We start from the raw sequence: 23,482 nt of genomic DNA on the forward strand, positions 1-23,482 counted from the left end.
TATAAATTTCTGTAACCTTTAAATAATTAGAAATGCAGGCTTCAATCAGACTGGAATTTCAGAGTGAAATAGCTCAATATTAACATTATTTGTCACTGCTGTTCTGGAAGATAGCTTTTTATTAAATTGCAAACAACAGGAATTCTGCAGATGCTGGAAATTCAAGCAACACACATCAAAGTTGCTGGTGAACGCAGCAGGCCAGGCAGCGTCTGTAGGAAGAGGTTCAGTCGACGTTTCAGGCCGAGACCCTTCGTCAGGACTAACTGAAGGAAGAGTGAGTAAGGGATTTGAAAGTTGGAGGGGGAGGGGGAGATCCAAAATGATAGGAGAAGACAGGAGGGGGAGGGATGGAGCCAAGAGCTGGACAGGTGATTGGCAAAAGGGGATACGAGAGGATCATGGGACAGGAGGTCCGGGAAGAAAGACAAGGGGGGGGGACCCAGTGGATGGGCAAGAGGTATATTCAGAGGGAAAGGGGGAGAAAAAGGAGAGTGAGAGAAAGAATGTGTGCATAAAAATAAGTAACAGATGGGGTACGAGGGGGAGGTGGGGCCTAGCGGAAGTTAGAGAAGTCGATGTTCATGCCATCAGGTTGGAGGCTACCCAGACGGAATATAAGGTGTTGTTCCTCCAACCTGAGTGTGGCTTCATCTTTACAGTAGAGGAGGCCGTGGATAGACATGTCAGAGTGGGAATGGGATGTGGAATTAAAATGTGTGGCCACTGGGAGATCTTGCTTTCTCTGGCGGACAGAGCGTAGATGTTCAGCAAAGCGGTCTCCCAGTCTGCGTCGGGTCTCGCCAATATATAAAAGGCCACATTGGGAGCACCGGACGCAGTATATCACCCCAGCCGTCTCACAGGTGAAGTGTTGCCTCACCTGGAAGGACTGTCTGGGGCCCTGAATGGTGGTAAGGGAGGAAGTGTAAGGGCATGTGTAGCACTTGTTCTGCTTACATGGATAAGTGCCAGGAGGGAGATCAGTGGGGAGGGATGGGGGGGACGAATGGACAAGGGAGTTGTGTAGGGAGCGATCCCTGCGGAATGCAGGGGGGGGGGAGGGAAAGATGTGCTTAGTGGTGGGATCCCGTTGGAGGTGGCGGAAGTTACGGAGAATAATATGTTGGACCCGGAGGCTGGTGGGGTGGTAGTTGAGGACCAGGGGAACCCTATTCCTAGTGGGGTGGCGGGAGGATGGAGTGAGAGCAGATGTACGTGAAATGGGGGAGATGCATTTAAGAGCAGAGTTGATAGTGGAGGAAGGGAAGCCCCTTTCTTTAAAAAAGGAAGACATCTCCCTCATCCTAGAATGAAAAGCCTCATCTTGAGAGCAGATGCGGCGGAGACGGAGGAATTGCGAGAAGGGGATGGCGTTTTTGCAAGAGACAGGGTGAGAAGAGGAATAGTCCAGATAGCTGTGAGAGTCAGTAGGCTTATAGTAGACATCAGTGGATAAGCTGTCTCCAGAGACAGAGACAGAAAGATCTAGAAAGGGGAGGGAAGTGGCCACACATTTTATTTCCACATTCCATTCCCATTCTGACATGTCTATCCACGGCCTCCTCTACTGTAAAGATGAAGCCACACTCAGGTTGGAGGAACAACATCTTATATTCCGTCTGGGTAGCCTCCAACCTGATGGCATGAACATCGACTTCTCTAACTTCCGCTAAGCCCCACCTCCCCCTCGTATCCCATCTGTTACTTATTTTTATGTACACATTCTTTCTCTCACTCTCCTTTTTCTCCCTCTGTCCCTCTGAATATACCTCTTGCCCATCCTCTGGGTCCCCCCCCCCTTGTCTTTCTCCCGGAGCCTCCTGTCCCATGATCCTCTAATATCCCCTTTGCCAATCACCTGTCCAGCTCTTGGCTCCATCCCTCCCCCTCCTGTCTTCTCCTATCATTTTGGATCTCCCCCTCCCCCTCCAACTTTCAAATCCCTTACTCACTCTTCCTTCAGTTAGTCCTGACGAAGGGTCTCGGCCTGAAACGTCGACTGCACCTCTTCCTACAGATGCTGCCTGGCCTGCTGTGTTCACCAGCAACTTTGATGTGTGTTGTTTTTATTAAATTGCTTGCTTTTATTTTATATTTCATCTGGCCTCAATTTTAAAATTAAGAAATGAAATTGAAAATGGAAGTCTAGCTATATAACTTCGAGAAATGTGAGCATTGCCAATGTCTTAATTTTTGGCTCCTGTTGTCTAATGGGGTTATAATTTTATTTCTAGCCTGTAAGGGGCAGAAGTTGCAAAGCAAGTCATTTACTAAGACATTGGTAGGAATATTCTTGCTATTGAGATTTTACTATTTTAATATTTAAAATTGTATTTAGACAAGGTAATGAACAGACAATTCCACAATTTAGTTTGAGCATCATTATTTGAAAACACATCTCCAGCTCCACCTCAGTGCTACCTATTAAGGATCCTCCATATGGGCATATTTTTGACACTGCTTCTCCTACATTTACTAATGAATAAGCAGATATTATTTCCCAATAATAAATACTTGACTTTGATTCTCAAACCAATTCCATTCTTTTGTTAATGACTCTCCCAAATGACATAGAAACATAGAAAACCTACAGCACAATACAGTGCCCACAATGCCGAGCATGTACTTGCCTTAGAAATTACCTAAGGGGTTACCCATAGCCCTCTATTTTTCTAAGCTCCATGTACCTATCGAGGAATCTCGTAAAAGACCCTATCGCTTCCGCCTCCACCACCACTGCTGGCAGCTCATTCCACGCACTCACCATTCTCTGTGTAAAGAAACTTACCCCTGACATCTCCTTTGTACCTGCTTCCAAGCACCTTAAAACTGTGCCCTCTTGTGCTAGTCATTTCAGTCCTGGGAAAAAGCCTCTGACTATCCACGTGATTAATGCCTCTCATCATCTTATACACCTCTATCAGGTCACCTCTCATCCTCCGCCGCTCCAAGGAGAAAAGGCCGAATTCACTCAACCTATTCTCATAAGGCATACTCCCCAGTCCAGGCAGCATCCTTGTACGATGGGTGATTTGTAAGTTTGTGGCTTAAGGTAGAAGGAGATGAGTTATACAGCTCTCGTTACATGCACATGCAGATCAACTCTTTGAGTGATTATGCAGAAAGTTAGAAGTTAATAACTTATCTCATTCTACCTTAGGTCACGAACTTATCAATTACCCCTGATGAGTTATTAACTTCAAACTTTCTGCATAATCACTCAAAGAGTTGATCTGCATGTGCATGTAACAAGAGTTGTATAACTCATCTCCCTCTACCTTAGGCCACAAACTTATCAATCACCTCTGCTGTGAACACTTTCTGGAGGTCCAAGATCCGTATGCTCCACGATCGCTGGACTAAGTGTGTAAATGTAGGAGGGGACTATGTTGAAAAATAAATGTGCTAAGTTTTCTGAAATTGACTCCGTCTACCTTAGGCCACGAACTTATCAATCACCCCTTGAATATCTCATCTGCACCCTTTCTATAATTTCCACATCCTTCCTGTAGTGAGGTGACCAGAACTGTGCACTGTGCTCCCAGGGGTATACTTTTTTAACCACAGAGTCAACCTGTGCAGCAGCTTTGAGTGTCCTATGGACTCAGACCCCAAGATTCCTCTGATCCTCCGCACTGCCAAGTGTCTTACACTTGATGATTGAACTACATATATTCTCTTCATTACCAAGATAGTCTTCATCCATCTCCATAATATTGCCCACCTGCATACCTGTCTATTCTTATCTTTTACTGCAATCCTCACACATCTACGGATTTGGTTAGTTTCCTACCTCTGTAAACTTGAGCTTGTTCACATTTATCTTAACTAGCATAAAAGCTTATGTACCCAATTATCTCTGATAGCTTCCTGTTATTGAGTTTTTTTTAGTGTCATTTTGCCTTTATTTCAATAAAGGACTCTTTAAAAAATGAATTAATTTGACATGCTTAAATTGATGTGTTTTACTATTTATTGTTATGTTTATTAATTAGTGCTGTGTTTTGTTGTGTTATGATTGCACTGCCCCTGAGGAACGCTGTCTCATTCTGCCCTGCAGAGCTGATGTATGGTTAGAATGACCATAAAGTTTTTTGAATCTTTGAATCTTACATTTCAGATGTGGGATGCAGTTAGTGGGAAGTGTGTAGCAACTTTGTCTGGGCATGAAGATGAAGTACTTGATGTTTGCTTTGATTACACAGGACAGCTTATAGCAACTGCATCGGCTGATGGTAGGTTTACTGGCAGTCCGTAAAAAGGACTATTTGTGTACAGTGCCTTTTCTGTCCCTGCTGCATGTCCCCATGTTTGTAGGACTTTCCCCACTTTTAATAAAATTGCTCTCAAGTATACTCAATTATTATAATAGCAGCTGTTGAAAACATTCTTTTATTACATTTGAATTAATTTCTCCTTTACAAAGATTTTAACATATGCCTCAGGACATTCATTAATCAAATAATCAATATAACTTCAAGTGGTTCTGTTGTACTGAGTTGACACCTTGGTCAATGAGCAGAATCAATGTGTGATGACGCATCCTTTGATTCTTCCAGATATAACATGCAGTCAGTCTACATTAATGATTTTGCATCATTAGTACTTCAACATAGTGAATTTATGTGGAGTCAGCGAATAAGAGGTTATTTTACTAAAGAAATGCAGAGAAGTATTTTAGAAAGCAAACAGGATAATGCAAAAGGATAGACAGGAAGGTAAGAGAGGTAGGGTAACACTCTTATTTAAGAGGGAGATCAGGGAGATAGTGAGAGGCAATATAAGGTCCAAGAGCAGAACGTTGAATCCATCTTGGTAGTGATTAGGAATAGTAAAGGGAGAAGAAAGTCTGGTGGGAGCTGTCTGTAGGCCACCAAATAATATTACAGAGGCACAGGCAATAAATCAAAAAATGTCTAATGTATGTAAGAATAATGACTGTTATCATGGGGCTTTAACTTGCATATAGATTGGACGAATCAAGTTGGTTGAGGCAGTCTTGTGGAAGACTTCACAGAATCCATCCAAGGGTTACCTAGCGTAGACTGGGAGCATAGGCTATATGGTGGGACAATTGAGGAATGTTGGAAGACCTTCAAAGAGATATTTCACAGCATTCAAAAAAAAGTATATTCCATTTAAAAGCAAGGACAGTAAGGATGGAGAAAGCCTAGGGAGGATGTATTATGAAAGTAAATTACTCAAAATATAAGAACGGATGGTAAAAGTTTTCATCATTATATAAAATGGAAAAGGATGGCTAAAGTGAACATAGGTCCTCTGGAAGATGAGAAAGGGGAATTAATATCGGGTAATACAGAAATATCAGAAGTTTTGAGCAACTATTTTTTGTTGGTCTTCCCAATGGAGGATGATAAAGAGAGATGTTATGGATGTAATGGAAGGCGAGGACCTCAGTACAGTTGCTATCAAAAAAGAGTAGTGCTGAATAAATTAGTGGGCCTAAACGTAGGCAAGACCCCCAGTCCTGATGGAATTCAGTACCTGACGGTACTGAAAAAATGGCAGAAGTTATAGCAGGGGCATTAATGATAATTTCAGAAAATTTTCTTGTCTCTTAGGCAGGTCCCAGCAGGTTGGATTACAGCAAATATCATGCCACAGTTTAAAAAAAAGATCTACGCAAAAGGCAGGTAACCATAGGCCAGTTAGCTTACCATCTGCTCTAGGAAAATGCTTGAAATTATTACAAAGGAAGAAATAACGAGACACCTAAATCAAAGTGGTTCCATCAGGCAAACACAGCATGGATTCAGGAAGCAACACATATCAAAGTTGCTGGTGAATGCAGCAGGCCTGGCAGGTCTGTAGGAAGAGGTACAGTCAACATTTCAGGCCGAGACCCTTCGTCAGGACTAACTGAAGGAAGAGTTAGTAAGAGATTTGAAAGTGGGAGGGGGAGGGGGAGGGGGAGATCTGAAATGATAGGAGAAGACAGTGGGGGGAGAGATGGAGCCAAGAGCTGGACAGGTGATTGGCAAAGGGGATATGAGAGGATCATGGGACAGGAGGTCCGGGGAGAAAGACAAGGGAGGGGAGGAACCCAGAGGATGGGCAAGGGGTATAGTCAGAGGGACAGAGGGAGAAAAAAAACGCAGACTGGGAGACCGCTTTGCTGAACACCTACGCTCTGTACGCCAGAGAAAGCAGGATCTACCAGTGACCACACATTTTAATTCCACATCCCATTCCCATTCTGACATGTCTATCCACGGCCTCCTCTACTGTAAAGATGAAACCACACTCAGGTTGGAGGAACAACATCTTATATTCCGTCTGGGTAGCCTCCAACCTGATGGCATGAACATCGACTTCTCCAACTTCCGCTAATGCCCCACCTCCCTCTCGTACCCCATCCGTTATTTATTTTTATACACACATTCTTTCTCTCTCTCCCTTTTCTCCCTCTGTCCCTCTGACTATACCCCTTGCCCATACTCTGGGTTCCCGCCCCCACTCCCAGTCTTTCTCCCCGGACCTCCTGTCCCATGATCCTCTCGTATCCCTTTTGCCAATCACCTGTCCAGCTCTTGGCTCCATCCCTTCCCCTCCTGTCTTCTCCTATCATTTTGGATCTCCCCCTCCCCCTCCCACTTTGAAATCTCTTACTAACTCTTCCTTCAGTTAGTCCTGACAAAGGGTCTCGGCCTGAAACGTCGACTGTACCTCTTCCTAGAGATGCTGCCTGGCCTGCTGCATTCACCAGCAACTTTGACGTGTGTTGCTTGAATTTCCAGCATCTGCAGAATTCCTGTTGTTTATGGATTCAGGAAGGACAGTTTGTTTGACAAACTTACTGGATTTCTTTGAGGATATAATGAACGCAGTGGACAGAAGGGAACAGGTGGATGCCGTATACTTGGATTTCCAGATGGCTTTTGATGAGGTGCTGCATAAAAGACTTATCCATAAGATAAAGATGCATAGATAAGAGAAAATCTACAGATGCTGGAAATCCAAGCAACACACAAAATGCTGGAGGAAGTCAGCAGGCCAGGCAGCATCTCTTGGAAGAGGTACAGTCGACACTTCAGGCCGAGACCCTTCGTCAGGACTAACTGAAGGAAGAGTTAGTAAGAGATTTAAAAGTGGGAGGGGCAGGGGGTCTGGTAGAAGGAATAAAATGATGGTAAATATGAGATCATCCACTTTCAAGGAAAATTACAGTATCAGATTATTATTTAAATGGTGAAAGATTGTAGCATGCTGTTGTATAGAGGGACTTAGGAATGCTTGTGCATGAATCACAAAAATGTTGATTTGAAGATATCACGTTACCAAGAAGGCAAATGGTATGTTGGCCTTCATTGTTAGAGAGCTTGAATTTAAGAGCAGGGACATTGTGATGCAACTGTGTAGAGTACTGGTGAGACTGCACCTAGATTACTGTGTGCAGTTCTGGTCTCCTTATTGGAGAAAATATATACTGTACAGTACTAGCTTTGGAGACGTGGCAGAGTAGGTTCACCAGGCTGATTCTGGTGATGAGGAGTTAGCCTATGAGGCTATATTGAATCACTTTGGACTATAATGCCTGGAATTCAGAAGAATGAGAGGAGGTCTTATAAAAACATATTAAATTATGAAAGGGATAGGTAAGATAGAGGCAGGAAAGTTGTTTTCACTGGTAAGAGGACATAGCTTCAAGATTTTGGGGAGTAGATTTAGGATGGAGATGAGGAGGAGCTACTTTCCTCACAGAGTAGAAAATCCATCGACTCCTCTGCCCAGGAAAGCAGCAGAGGCCACCTCATTAAATATATTTAAACCACAGCAGGGGAATTGAAGATTATGGGAAAAAGCAGGTAGGCCGGGCTGAGTCTATGGCTTATTGAATGGCCTACTTCTTGTATTTCTTATATTCTTGTGGACTAAAGAACTTGCTTTTTAGTGTCTGCTCATAAGAACATTTCATTAAGTGGAATCAAATAAATAGTTCACTAATCCCTTTATTGGAGCTGAAGTGATTTTTGACCTTGTACACTCTGAAGCATAGTATTTTCACTTATTTCCCATAAAAAACTTTTAATGTGATAATATAACAAGCTTTAGTAATAGCAGGAATTAGTGAAGAAAAGGGTTTTTGCATATAAGATGTATAATCCTAGTCCATTAGGCATGATGACTTCAGTTTTGTGCACAATAGAATTTCACAGCTGGTGTACCTAATCCAAAGTAAGTACAAACTCTGCATGCCACGTTGTTTTAAAGTTCAAAGTAAATTTATTATCAAGGAAAATATATGTCACCATATACTGTGCAGCCCTGGTGAGTCACTTTCTTGTGGGCATACTCAGTGAATTCAAGAACCATAGTAGAATCAATGAAGGACTGTACCCAAGAAAGTGAACACACAACCAATGTGGAAAAGACAATCAACTGTGCAAATATAAAAGGAAAAAAAGAAGTAATTATAAATAAATAAATAAACAATAAATATCCAGAACATGAGATAAAGGGTTCTTGAAAGTGAGACAATAAATGGTGGGAACAATTCAGTGATGATGGAAGTGAAGTTGAGTGAAGTTATCTCACTGGTTCAAGAACCTGATGGTTGAAGGGTAATAACTGTTCTTGAATCTGGTGGTGTGTGTAATATTGACGTGACTCAGACACCACTGTAGATTGAACAACCACGTTTATTCAACAGACTTCCACTTTTTTACTTCTGTACGTCCTGATGTCATACGCATTCTGATGCTACGAATACTTACACAATACATTACATACCCCTTCTCAAGATCTTTTTTTCTTTTTACAACACTGTGAATTACTAAAACAATGCCTCTAGGTATGCCCTTCTTACAGAGCAACAACCATGACATAAACTAAAACAAAAACTTAACTTGTACTGTATTCTGCATTGTATCTTATAATACTAACAACAGTGCATTGTCTTTTACTAACATAGACTAATAAACCTTTTATTTCACACCTTGGAGCTTATAACATATGTGACTTTGCCTCAAACTGTGTGAGATTGTATGTATGTCTGTCATAGTAGCTCTTTTGCTTTATTTGCTTGTCATGTACTTGAGCATTACCTTCAGGAGTCAGTAGAGTTGTGGATGTTGGCAGTTTGGACTTCAGACAATATCCCATCAACAGCTGCGCAGGAGAGAACCCCACACCCTCAATCGGTGTGTTGCGGTATTCAAACAGAGCAATGTAAAGGTCACCGTTGCTGCTTTGTGTCTTCTTGAGCATGTTCTTGACAGTTTGTACAGTTCTCTCTGCTTGTCCATTAGACTGAGCGTGCCCTGGACTCAACCATGTTGAAATTCCCAGCTTTCTGAGAACCCTCTGAACTTACCACTGGCATATTGTAGACCATTGTCACTAACGACACAATCTGGAATACCATGTCTTGCGAATGTCGACTTCATTGCGGTAATGACACCTCGACTGGACGTGTCACTTAACTTGATGATCTCCGGATATTTTGAATAGTGGTCCACACAAAGCAGATATTCTGTACCATTGTAGTGAAAGAGATCTGTGCCAATCTTCTCCCATGGTCTTCCTGGTAGTGGGTGGGAAGCAGAGGCTCTCTTGGATTGCTGTTTTTGTTTTCATTACAGACAGCACACTGAGACACAATGTCCTCTATCTGAGTTGACATACCTAGCCAATAGAGAATGTCCCTTGCTCTTTCTTTACATTTCACTATCCTTGGGTGTGACTCATGAATTCTGTTGAGCATTCCCTGTCTCATTTGGTTTGGTACGATGAGTTTTGCCGTTTTGAACATTAGTCCTGATGCATAGCTGATTTCCTCTTTAAATGTCCAGTATTTCTGCATTTCCTTTGGAACATCTTTTCTTTCTAAGAGAGTTGTAAAAGCGCACCTGAAGGCTTTGTGTGTCAATGCAAGGAGCATTCGTAACAAGGTGGATGAATTAAAAATGCAGATTGTTATTAATGAATATGATATAGTTGGGATCACAGAGACATGGCTCCAGGGTGACCAAGGATGGGAGCTCAACATTCAGGGATATTCAATATTCAGGAGGGATAGACATGAAAGAAAAGGAGGTGGGGTGGCGTTGCTGGTTAGAGAGGAGATTAACGCAATAGAAAGGAAGGACATAAGCCGGGAAGATGTGGAACCGATATGGGTAGAGCTGCATAACACTAAGGGGCAGAAAACGCTGGTGGGAGTTGTGTACAGGCCACCTAACAGTAGTAGTGAGGTTGGGGATGGTATTAAAAAAGGAAATTAGAAATGTGTGCAATAAAGGAACAGCAGTTATAATGGGTGACTTCAATCTACATGTTGATTGGGTGAACCAAATTGATAAGGGTGCTGAGGAAGAGGATTTCTTGGAGTGTATGCGGGATGGTTTTTTGAACCAACATGTCGAGGAACCAACTAAAGAGCAGGCTATTCTGGACTGGGTATTGAGCAATGAGGAAGGGTTAATTAGCAATCTTGTCGTGAGAGGCCCCTTGGGTAAGAGTGACCATAATATGGTGGAATTCTTCATTAAGATGGAGAGTGACATAGTTAATTCAGAAACAAAGGTTCTGAACTTAAAGAAGGGTAACCTTGAAGGTATGAGACGTGAATTAGCTAAGATAGACTGGCAAATGACACTTAAAGGGTTGACGGTGGATATGCAATGGCAAGCATTTAAAGATCGCATGGATGAACTACAACAATTGTTCATCCCAGTTTGGCAAAAGAATAAATCAAGGAAGGTAGTGCACCCGTGGCTGACAAGGGAAATTAGGGATAGTATCAATTCCAAAGAAGAAGCATACAAATTAGCCAGAAAAAGTGGCTCACCTGAGGACTGGGAGAAATTCAGAGTTCAGCAGAGGAGGACAAAGGTCTTAATTAGGAAGGGGAAAAAACATTATGAGAGAAAACTGGCAGGGAACATAAAAACTGACTGTAAAAGCTTTTATAGATATGTGAAAAGAAAAAGATTGGTTAAGACAAATGTAGGTCCCCTACAGACAGAAACAGGTGAATTGATTATGGGGAGCAAGGATATGGCAGACCAATTGAATAATTACTTTGGTTCTGCCTTCACTAAGGAGGACATAAATAATCTTCCGGAAATAGTAGGGGACAGAGGGTCCAGTGAGATGGAGGAACTGAGGGAAATACATGTTAGTAGGGAAGTGGTGTTAGGTAAATTGAAGGCCTGAAAGACAGATAAATCCCCAGGGCCAGATGGTCTGCATCCCAGAGTGCTTAAGGAAGTAGCCCAAGAAATAGTGGATGCATTAGTGATAATTTTTCAAAACTCTTTAGATTCTGGACTAGTTCCTGAGGATTGGAGGGTCGCTAATGTAACCCCACTTTTTAAAAAAGGAGGGAGAGAGAAACCAGGGAATTATAGACCGGTTAGCCTAACATCGGTGGTGGGGAAACTGCTAGAGTCAGTTATCAAAGATGTGATAACAGCACATTTGGAAAGCAGTGAAATCATCGGACAAAGTCAGCATGGACTTGTGAAAGGAAAATCATGTCTGACGAATCTCATAGAATTTTTTGAGGATGTAACTAGTAGAGTGGATAGGGGAGAACCAGTGAATGTGGTATATTTGGATTTTCAAAAGGCTTTTGACAAGGTCCCACACAGGAGATTAGTGTGCAAACTTAAAGCACACTGTATTGGGGGTAAGATATTGATGTGGATAGAGAGTTGGTTAGCAGACAGGAAGCAAAGAGTGGGAATAAATGGGACCTTTTCAGAATGGCAGGCAGTGACTAGTGGGGTACCGCAAGGCTCAGTGCTGGGACCCCAGTTGTTTACAATATATATTAATGACTTAGATGAGGGAATTAAATGCAGCATCTCCAAGTTTGCGGATGACACGAAGCTGGGTGGCAGTGTTAGCTGTGGGGAGGATGCTAAGAGGATGCAGGGTGACTTGAATAGGTTAGGTGAGTGGGCAAATTCATGGCAGATGCAATTTAATGTGGATAAATGTGAAGTCATCCACTTTGGTGGCAAAAACAGGAAAACAGATTATTATCTGAATGGTGGCCGATTAGGAAAAGGGGAGGTGCAATGAGACCTGGGTGTCATTATACACCAGTCATTGAAAATGGGCATGCAGGTACAGCAGGCAGTGGAAAAAGGTGAATGGTATGCTGGCATATATAGCAAGAGGGTTCGAGTACAGGAGCAGGGAGGTACTACTGCAGTTGTACAAGGCCTTGGTGAGACCACACCTGGAGTATTGTGTGCAGATTTGGTCCCCTAATCTGAGGAAAGACATCCTTGCCATAGAGGGAGTACAAAGAAGGTTCACCAGATTGATTCCTGGGATGGCAGGACTTTCATATGATGAAAGACTGGATGAACTAGGCTTATACTCGTTGGAATTTAGAAGATTGAGGGGAGATCTGATTGAAACGTATAAAATCCTAAAGGGATTGGACAGGCTAGATGCAGGAAGATTGTTCCCGATGTTGGGGAAGTCCAGAACGAGGGATCACAGTTTGAGGATAAAGGGGAAGCCTTTTAGGACCGAGATTAGGAAAAACTTCTTCACACAGAGAGTGGTGAATCTGTGGAATTGTCTGCCACAGGAAACAGTTGAGGCCAGTTCATTGGCTATATTTAAGAGGGAGTTAGATATGGCCCTTGTGGCTAAAGGGATCACGGGGTATGGAGAGAAGGCAGGTACAGGGTTCTGAGTTGGATGATCAGCCATGATCGTACTGAATGGCGGTGCAGGCTCGAAGGGCCGAATGGCCTACTCCTGCACCTATTTTCTATGTTTCTGCTGGCCATCCATTCATTGTTATGTCTATTAGCATTTGCATTTCAGGATCATCTGCAGTCGCTTTCCTGAACATGTTCAACTTCTCCGCAGAGTTGGGTAGCTGAGGTGTAACCCAGTTGACCTCCAGCTCTCCTCCTAGCAACTCTTCCTTTTGATCATCCTGTGGAGCTGGCATTGTTCTACACTTGTCAGTTTTCACAGTTTTTATTTTGTGCACTTCAATCTCTTCATTGAGAACTTTAACCTGACTTGAAGTGATCTCGCTGGCACGGCAAAATTCAATTGCCTTTTCTAATGTAAGATCCACCTTTCTCAATAGCCTGCCTCTCACTTGATTATCTCGTATGCCGCATACAATTCTGTCACGTATTAAAGAATCATGCAGTTGTCCGAACTTAGTCTTTTGCCTTGTTCTTCAAATCTGTTACATAGGCATCTATGGTCTCTATTGGTCCTTGAGCCCTCGTGAAAAACACGTGCTGGATATATGGTAGGTTTTTTCTCGGCTCACAGTAATCTTGAAACTTTTTCTTCAACACTTCAATTTTATCTTGCTCATCATCTTGGAAGACAAACGTGTCGCAAACCTTTATTGCCTCTTCCCCTGCCACATGCAGAAACGTAGCACGCTGCACTTTCTCTGTCTTTTCAGCTAGGCTGCTAGAGGTGCAAAACAGCTCAGACTTCTGGATCCATATTTTCCAGTTCTCAGCAAGATTACCTTGTAGGCTTAAACTTGACAGTGGCTGTAACTGTGACATCTTTTACGTGTCTTCTCTTCCTTTTTATTTTTCGCGTTGTCTTCTGACACCATGTAATATTGATGTGACTTGGACACTGCTGTAGATTGAACAACTGTAGTTTATTCAACAGACTTCCAGTTATTTACTTCTCTACGTACTGACGTCATACGCACTCTGACGCTACGAGTACTCACACAATACATTACAGTGTGAGGCCCGAGGCTCCTGTACCTTCTTCCTGATGGCAGCAGTAAGAGTGCATGACCTGGGCATTGGGTGTCCCTGATGATGGTGCTGCTTCCCTGCAGCAGTGCTCCATGTAGATGTGCTCAATGCTGGGGTTAAAACAACTTTTCAGTTTTGCATACTGAATATGTACTTTTGATACTCTATTCTTTTCTGTGCAACCTGATCCAAACAATGGCAGATTTTAAGCAGGGTCAGGATGAAAGCAATGGTTCTCTAATTCCTGCTGGGATTACACATCTAGGAAATTAAGGTATGATTTGATTTAAAGGCTTTTGATATAAAGTAAAGATCGTCCTGATGTTCATTAATTAGCAGAACGGTTTTCTGGTTATTTAGGACACATGTTATTATTGAAAATTTACAAACTTTTCAAGAGTGAAGTTATAAAAGAATTGCTCAAACAAAAATAATGTCAGAAGATGATAAATTCTTTCTGATAACTGTTGATGCTGGCCACTTGTTCATATTGAAAGCTCAGATTGATCTCTGTTTTCAGGGGTACTGAGGAAAATGGGACACGGTCCAATTTGCACATCGGCTGTGATCTTATGACACAATAGAACAGGTTCATGTTCCTGAAACACATATTTTGAACTAGTGATAAAGATATTGCCAGCCAGCAAATTCAACATGATAAGTTTCAGAATAACTGTATAGGATTTAATTTTTTAATTTTTGTTTGGAGATACAGCATAGTAACGGGCTCTTCCAGCCCACTGAGCCCGTGCCGTCCAGTTACACCCAGGTAAGCAAATAACCTACTAACCTGTATGGCTTTGGAATGTGGGAGGAAACCGGAGCACCCGCAGGAAGCCCACACGGTCGTGGGGATAACACATAAACTCCTTACACACGGTATTGGGAATTGAACCCGGGTCACTAGCGCTGTAGTAGTGTTACACTAACTGCTTGGCTACTGTGCTGTCCCAAGTGCCCTTTACCACTTGAGTAGGTAAATGGTAGAATTATGTGATGAATGGAACAATGTATTTATATGAATATCATATTAGTTAACTGTAAATTAATAAAAACAAAACTGTAGCTGCTGGAAATAAGAATAAAGAAACATAAGATGCTGGAAATACTTTACAGAGGCCAGGCCAGCCCAGGCAATGAAAAGGGAGGCATTAATGTTTCTGGTCCAGGGTAGTGAAGATTTTTAAATCTGGTGTTAATTGATTCTCTATCCGTAGATGCAGTCTGTTCTGCTGAGCATTTTCTGCATTTAAAAAAAAATCTGATCAGCTCCCTAGAATTATGTAAGTTAAATGAAGAATAACCAATATGCAATATAGATGTCCCAAGCAGCATTAACTGTTAATGCATTTTAATTTTCACTTGAATTATATCACTTAATTATTTAAATAGTCTATAAAAAGTGATTTAATTATTCAGAATTTAATAACCCTATTAAAAAAGTAAATCATTATTTAAATATTTTAGTTTACGAGGTGAATGTAGCTTTGTGAATTTAGTTATTATGTCACACCAAGTTTCATTGCTTTTGATATTATGAAGTTGTCGCTGAAGATTATTTGAAGAATAATTAAGAGATCTTTGAGAGGATTACAACAAACCTGACTACACTTCAAGAAAGTTCTTCATTGGTTTAAGGGGAATTAATGTATCTTCAGATTGTGATACCTCCACATGAACGTATGTCTAACTTTCTTTCATTTAGAAGCTCTTACATCCACAGTGATGAAGTGTTTTAAGAGTTTGGTGATGAACATATCAACTCCTCCCTGAGAAGCGACTTGTATCCGCTCCAATTTGCCTACTGGCGCAACAGGCCTCACTCAACATCTGGACAGGAAGGATGTATACATCAGGATGCTCTTTATCAACTACAGCTTTGCATTCAATACCATCATCCCATCAAAAATAATCAATAAGCTTCAAGATCTTGACCTTAAAACCTCCTGTGCAATTAGATCCTCAATTTCCTCACAGTCAGTTCAGATTGGCAACCACATCTCCACCATCTTCATCATCTCCATCAACACAGGTGTATCACAATGCTGTGTGCTTAGCGCCCCCCCCCCCCTCCGCCGCCGTTCGACTCGTTTTGCGGTTATGACTGTGTGGCTAAGCACAGCTCCAAAACATATTCAAGTCTGGTGATGACATCAGTGTCTTAGGCCGAATCAAAGCTGGTGACAAATCAGAATGTGAGAGGGAGATTGAAAACCTAGCTGAGTTGTGCCACAACACTAACCACTTAGATTATTGACTTCAGGAGGAGATAACCAGAGGTCGTGAGCCATTCTTTATTGAAGGATCAGAGGTGGAGAGGGTCAGCAACTTTAAATTTCTTAGTGTTAGCATTTTGGAGGACCAGTCTTAGGCCCAACACATAAATTCAGTTATAAGAAAACAAGGCAGCACCTCTACTTCCTTAGCAGTTTGCAAAGATTCAGCATGACATCTAAAAGTTTGACAAACTTCTATAGATGTGGGGTGGCGCATATATTGGCTGGCTGCATCACAGCCTGGTATGGAAACACCCATGACCTTAAATGGAAAATCTTACACAAAGTAGTATATACAGCCAGTCCATCATGGATAAAGCCCTGCCACCATTGAGCACATCTACACAGAGTATTGCTGCAGGAAAGCTTCATCCATCATCAGGGACCCCCACCACCTAGTTCATGCTGTCTTCTCACTGCTGCCATCAGGAAGAAGGTACAGGAGCCTCAGGACTCGCATCACCAGGTTCAGAAACAGTTATTACCCCTCAACCATCAGGCTCTTGGAACAAAGGAGATAACTTTACTTGCTCCATCGTTGAAATGTTCCTGCAACCTATGGACTCACTTTCAAGGACTCTTCGTCTCATATTCTCGATATTTATTGCTTGTTTATTTATTATTATTTCTTTCTTTTGTATTTGCAGTTTGTTGTCTTTTGAATACCCAAGTTGGAGTGGTATTTTATTGATTCTATTATGGATTTATTGGGTATGCCCACAAGAAAATTAATCTCAGGATAGTATATGATGACATATGTACTTTGATAATAAATTTACTTTGAGCTTTGAACATGTTGATAATTGCTTTGTGTCAGTTGCCCATCTAAAACCAGGATCAGGAAGCGTTCATTCCCTGATAGATTCCAAGTGGTCGAGACTTTTCAAAGCTGTTTCTTGCATCCATTTGTGGGAAGGTCTTATGTCTTCACTGAGGTTGTTTTCTGTGTTTATGCCAAAAATGGTAATTTTTTTCATTATTTGCTTGAAGGCACTGCAAGAGTTTATAGTGCAGCCAGCCGCAAGTGTATGCTGAAGTTAAAGGGTCATGAAGGAGAAATATCAAAGGTAAGTGTAGAAAAGTGTTGCAAGTCTTTTAGAAAAGAGAATGACTACACTAAAGGTTACATTTATGTAGTGATTTAGTTGAAGTTGAGTATAAAGCAGGAATGAATTTAGCAAACCATTTACTGTGGGCACTGCTTAGTAACCACAGCATGCCTATTTATTGTGGGATACATAAAATGGTCTTTACTTCTGTACTAATCAGTCCTCCTCTTTCAACTCTTCCTTGAATACATTGATAACTGTGTTGATATTATTTCCCGCACTCATACAGAACTTAAAAATATCGTTTTTTTTTTGCCTATTACCTCCCTGCTCTCACATATACCTGATTGATTGTTGACTCTCCACAGCAGTGTCATTGTCATAAAGTCAGACAGTACTACAGCACAGGTACTATCCCTTCTAGTCCATGCTTACCTGCTCTTCTGCTTAGTCCCATCTTCCTGTGCCTAGACCATAGCCATCTATACCCCTCCCATCCAAACCAGCATCTACCACGTACATTGGCAGCTAGTTCCATACACACCCCACCCGAGTTTCCCCTCAGATTTTTCTTAAATATTTCACCTTTCACCCTGAACCTATGACCTCTACTGCCAGTCTCACCTGACCTGAGGGGAAAAAAGCCTGCATACATTCACCCTGTATAACCTCCTCATAATCTTGTTTACCTCTGTAAGATCTCCCCTCATTCTCCTGCACTCCGGGGAATAAAGTTCTAACTGGTCAACCTTTCCCTATAACTCAAGTCCCCAAGTCCCAGCAGCATCCTTTTAAAATGTTGGTCCATGGTCTCCTCTTCTGCCATGATGAGCCCACTCTCAGGTTGGAGGAACAATACCTCACTCATATTCCATATACGTAGCCTCCAAACTGATGGCATGAACATTGATTTCTCCTTCAGTTAATTTTTATCTCTTTTTTTTCTCTTCCCCTCTGTCTCCCCTCCATTTCAATCCTGACTCTGGCCTCTTATCTCTTCTCCTCACCTGCCTAGCACCTCCCCCATTTCCCCTCCTCCTTATCTTTCTCCCATGGTCCACTCTTCTGTCCTACCAGATTTCTCTTCCTCCAACCCTTTACCATTCCCATCCACCTGGCTTCACCTATCACCTTCTACTTTGAGTTCCTCCTCTCTCCCCTTTTTTTTAAATGTCAATGTAAACAACATCCGCCACCTTTTCTTCATCAACCCACTTGGTAGCCCTCTAGAAAAGCTCTATAAGATTAGTTAGACATTCTTTGTTCCTGAATCATGCTGACAGGATTCTCAACAGCACCTCCTGTGTATCTGTTCTCACTCCTTCTTCTTCCAGCCAGAACAAGAATGTTTCCCTTTGTCCCCAGCTTTTACCCCACCAGCTTCCACATTTGATGGGCAGTCATCCGTAACTTTTGCCACCTTCAGTGGGATTCCAATAGCAGACATGCCTTTATCTCCATTTCACTTTCACACTTTCCTTTGTGATGCCATGGTCCTATGAATATCTTCCAAGTAGTCCCCAGAAATGCAACACCTGTCTGTTTATCTCTTCCCTTCTCAGTATCTAGGGACCCAAATAACCCTTAACACAACAGATTCTGCAGATGCTGCAAATCCAGAAAAGCATGTACAAATGCTGGCAGAAATGCACAGGTCTGGCAGCATCTTTGAAAATGAATAAACTGTAGACATTTCCTGAGTTCTGATGCTGTGCTTCTCTTTTTTTGTACTTCGTTCAAGTTTATTGTCATCTGATTGTACATATATACAATCAAACGAAACAAAGTTCCGACAGACCATGGTGCTACCCACAAAAGATATATCACATAATGAGGCTCTAAGTTGGTTGGAGACAACCATGGATGTTGCATTCTAGCTGCCTACATGATACACAAGCCAGTATGCAAGCCAAGGCAGTATGATATAGAGAGCAGGATGTTGCCCATGCAGCAGGCTACCCCTCTCCACGCAGATGATGAATCCTAAGGAATGGCAAAACTGATTCAGTTTTACGCCAGTGGTGTTGCAGGGGTTGACTGTCAGCATTGAACTCAATGTAGAACTGTTTCAGGAACTCCAGCTCTGGATTTTTCCTTGGGGTTTACACTGTAAGCCTTCCCCATGAGTGGGTTTAGCCGCAAGGCAGTGGAGGTTTGAGATCAAAGTTTTCCTTCTCCTAGATGAGCTGCCAACCATGGCTAATGAGTCCTACCTGCCTGAAGTATATTGCACATAGCACATAAAATAAAATGCTACCACAAATAAGCTTTGACTATCCTCACTAAATGATACAGCCAGACAGGACACACTAAATGGTGCTCCTGTAGAAAATAGTTAGAATGGGGGTGGATTTAAATGCAAACAACAGGAATTCTGCAGATGCTGGAAATTCAAGCAACACACATCAAAGTTGCTGGTGAACGCAGCAGGCCAGGCAGCATCTGTAGGAAGAGGTGCAGTTTACGTTCAGGCCGAGACCCTTCGTCAGGACTAACTGAAGGAAGAATGGGGGTGGGGAGCCCTGCACTTCCTCAGAAAGTATAGATGCTGCTGTGCCTTCCTGACTAATGAGGAGGTGTTTTAGGTCCAGGTTTAAGTGCACACCAAGGAACTTTGTTCTCTTCATTCTCCCCGTAGCAGAGTTATTACTGTGCAATGGAGAGTGGTCGACCTGCACCCTCCTGAAGTCCACAATCATCTCTCTTGTCTTGTCCAAGTTGAGACTCAGGTTGTGGGGCACCAGTGTAAGTAATTATCATCTTGACAACCTTGATCCAGGCTCTGTCAGAGACATTACGCCTGTTCTTCCATTTCCCCCCATCTTCCAAGTTTTCTCAGTTTTCTACCTCTGATGAATGACCCTTGATTTGAAACATCAGCATTATTTCATATCTCCCTCTCCCTCAATTGTATTGGTGCTAAATTTTCCATTTTTGTTTTAGATTTATTGCATCTGCAATGCTCTTTGATCCAAGTACATAGAACATAGAATAGTACAGAACAGTACAGGCCCTTCGGCCCACAATTTTGTGCCTACCCTTAAACCCTGCCACCCATATACCCCCCAACCTTAAATTCCTCCACGTACCTGTCTAGTAGTCTCTTAAATTTCACTAGTGTATCTGCCTCCACCACTGACTCAGGCATTGCATTCCACGCACCAACCACTCTCTGAGTGAAAAACCTTCCTCTAATATCCCTCTTGAACTTCCCACCCCTTACCTTAAAGCCATGTCCTCTTGTGTTGAGCAGTGGTGCCCTGGGGAAGAGGCGCTGGCTGTCCACTCTATCTATTCCTCTTAATATCTTGAATACCTCTTATCATGTCTCCTCTCATCCTCCTCCTCTCCAAAGAGTAAAGCCCTAGCTCCCTTAATCTCTGATCATAATGCATACTCTCTAAACCAGGCAATATCCTGATAAATCTCCTCTAAACCCTTTCCAATGCTTCCACATCCTTCTTATAGTGAGGCGACCAGAACAGGACACAGTACACCAAGTGTGGCCTAACCAGAGTTTTATAGAACTGCATCATTACCTCGCAACTCTTAAACTCTATCCCTCGACTTAAGAAAGCTAACACCCCATAAACCTTCTTAACTAACCTTTCTACCTGTGAGGCAGCTTTCAGAGATCTATGTACCTGTACCCCCAGATCCCTCTGCTCCTCCACACTACCAAGTATCCTGCCATTTATTTTGTACTCTGCCTTGGAGTTTGTCCTTCCAAAGTGTACCACCTCACACTTCTCCGGGTTGAACTCCATCTGCCACTATCAGCCCACTTCTGCATCCTATCAATGTCTCTCTGCAATCTTCGCTATACTATCCTATACTATCCAGAACACCACCAACCTTTGTGTCGTCTGCAAACTTGCCAACCCACCCTTCTACCCCCACATCCAGGTCTTCAATAAAAATCACGAAAAGTAGAGGACCCAGAACCAATCCTTGTGGGACACCACTAGTCACAACTCTCCAGTCCGAATGTACTCCCTCCACCATGGCCCTCTGCCTTCTGCAGGCAAGCCAATTCTGAATCCACCTGGCCAAACTTCCCTGGATCCCATGCCTTCTGACTTTCTGAATAAGCCTACCGTGTGGAACCTTGTCAAATGCCTTACTGAAATCCACGTAGATCACATCCACTGCATTACCCTTATCTATATGCTTGGTCACCTCCTCAAAGAACTCCATCAGGCTTGTTATACACGATCTGCCCTTCACAAAGTCATGTTGACTGTCCCTGATCAGACCATGATTCTCTAAATGCCCAGAGATCCTATCCCTAAGAATCTTTTCCAACTGCTTTCCCACCATAGATGTAAGGCTCACTGGTCTATAATTACCCGGACTATCCCTACTACCTTTTTTGAACAAGGGGACAACATTTGCCTCCCTCCAGTCCTCCGGTACCATTACCATGGACAACGAGGACACAGGGATCCTAGCCAGAGGCTTAGCAATCTTTTCCCTTGCCTCATGGAGCAGCCTGGGGAATATTCCGACAGGCCCCGGGGACTTATCCGTCCTAATGTATTTTAACAACTCCAACACCTCCTCTCCCTTAATATCAACATACTGCAGAACATCAACCTCACTCATATTGTCCTCACCATCATCAAGTTCCCTCTCATTGGTGAATACCGAAGAGAAGTATTCATTGAGGACCTCGCTCACTTCCACAGCCTCCAGGCACATCTTCCCGCCTTTACCTCTAATCAGTCCTAACGTCATTGCTGTCATCCTTTTGTTCTTCACATAATTGAAGAATGCCTTGAGGTTTTCCTTTACCCTACTCGCCAATGCCTTTTCCAAGGGGGAAAGCGAAGGTGAGCAGACAGGTAGTGCAGAGCACCCCTGTAGCCATTCCCCTGAATAATAAGTTTACCATCCTGGATACTGTTGGCGGGGATGACCGACCAGGTGTGAGCCACGGTGGCAGGGCCTCCGGCACTGAGTCTGACCCTGTGGTGCAGAAGGGTAGGACGGAGCAGAGGAGAGCTGTCGTCATTGGAGACTCTATAGTCAGGGGAGCAGACAGGAGATCTTGTGGACGTGAGAAAGACACCCGCATGGTTTGTTGCCTCCCCGGTGCCAGGGTCTGGGATGTCTCTGACCGGGTGCACGACATCCTGGTACGAGAGGGAAAGCAACCAGAAATCGTGATACATGTTGGGACCAACGACATAGGCAGGAAGAGGGATGAGGTCCTGAAGTGTGAGTTTTGGGAACTAGGCAGAAGGCTGAAGAACAGGACCTCAAGGGTGACATTCTCAGGATTGCTGCCAGTGCTACGTGACAGTGATGGTAAGAATTGGAGGAGATGGCAGTTGAATGCGTGGCTGAGGAGTTGGTGCAGGGAGCAGGCTTTAGATTTTTAGATCGTTGGAATCTCTTCTGGGGAAGGTGGGACCTGTACAGATTGGATGGGTTGCACCTGAACGCGAGGGGTAGCAATATCCTTGCAGGTAGGTTTGCTAGCATGGTTCGGGTGGGTTGAAACTAATTTGCGAGGGGGATGGGACCCAGAGCGATAGAGCAGTGAAAGAAATGCATGGAGTAAAGCCAGATTTAACATATAGAGAGGCTTTGAGGAAAGAGAAGCAGAACAAACGGTGTAAAGACAGTAAGGTGGAAGGGCTGAAATGTGTGTACCTCAATGCAAGAAGCATCAGGAATAAAGGTGATGAACTGAGTGCTTGGATACATACATGGAATTATGATGTAGTGGCCATTACAGAGACTTGGCTGGCACCAGGGCAGGAATGGATTCTCAATATTCCTGGATTTCAGTGCTTTAAAAGGGATAGCGAGGGCGGAAAAAGGGGAGGAGGGGTGGCATTACTGGTCAGGGATACTATTACAGCTACAGAAAGGGTGGGTAATGTAGCAGGATCCTCTTTTGAGTCAATATGGGTGGAAGTCAGGAACAGGAAGGGAGCAGTTACTCTACTGGGGATATTCTATAGGCCCCCTGGTAGCAGCACAGATACAGAGGAGCAGATTGGGAGGCAGATTTTGGAAAGGTGCAAAAATAACAGGGTTGTTATCATGGGTGACTTTAACTTCCTTAATATTGATTGGCACCTGATTAGTTCCAAGGGTTTAGATGGGGCAGAGTTTAAGTGTGTCCAGGATGGATTCCTGTCACAGTATGTGGACAGGCCGACTAGGGGGAATGCCATACTAGATCTAGTACTAGGTAATGAACCGGGTCAGGTCACAGATCTCTCAGTGGGTGAGCATCTGGGGGACAGTGACCACCGCTCCCTGGCCTTTAGCATTATCATGGAAAAGGATAGAATCAGAGAGGACAGGAAAATTTTTAATTGGGGAAAGGCAAATTATGAGGCAATAAGGCTGGAACTTGTGGGTGTGAATTGGGTTTATGTTTTTGCAGGGAAATGTACTATGG

The 23,482-nt window shown here is 43.0% G+C and overlaps 1 protein-coding gene across 2 annotated transcripts in view; it reads left to right on the forward strand.

The window, feature by feature from the left end:
• daw1 (dynein assembly factor with WDR repeat domains 1) overlaps positions 1-23,482 on the forward strand; it is a 73,299-nt gene that overhangs the window by 39,983 nt on the left and 9,834 nt on the right. For both annotated transcript variants that reach the window (XM_072254531.1, XM_072254533.1), the window contains exons 10-11: positions 4,124-4,238; positions 17,006-17,082. In XM_072254531.1, the coding sequence (XP_072110632.1) occupies positions 4,124-4,238; positions 17,006-17,082 (192 nt within the window). The remainder of the gene's footprint in view (positions 1-4,123; positions 4,239-17,005; positions 17,083-23,482) is intronic.

This window comes from Mobula birostris, chromosome 4 (assembly GCF_030028105.1).
Source record: "Mobula birostris isolate sMobBir1 chromosome 4, sMobBir1.hap1, whole genome shotgun sequence".
Taxonomy (NCBI): Eukaryota; Metazoa; Chordata; class Chondrichthyes; order Myliobatiformes; family Myliobatidae; genus Mobula; species Mobula birostris.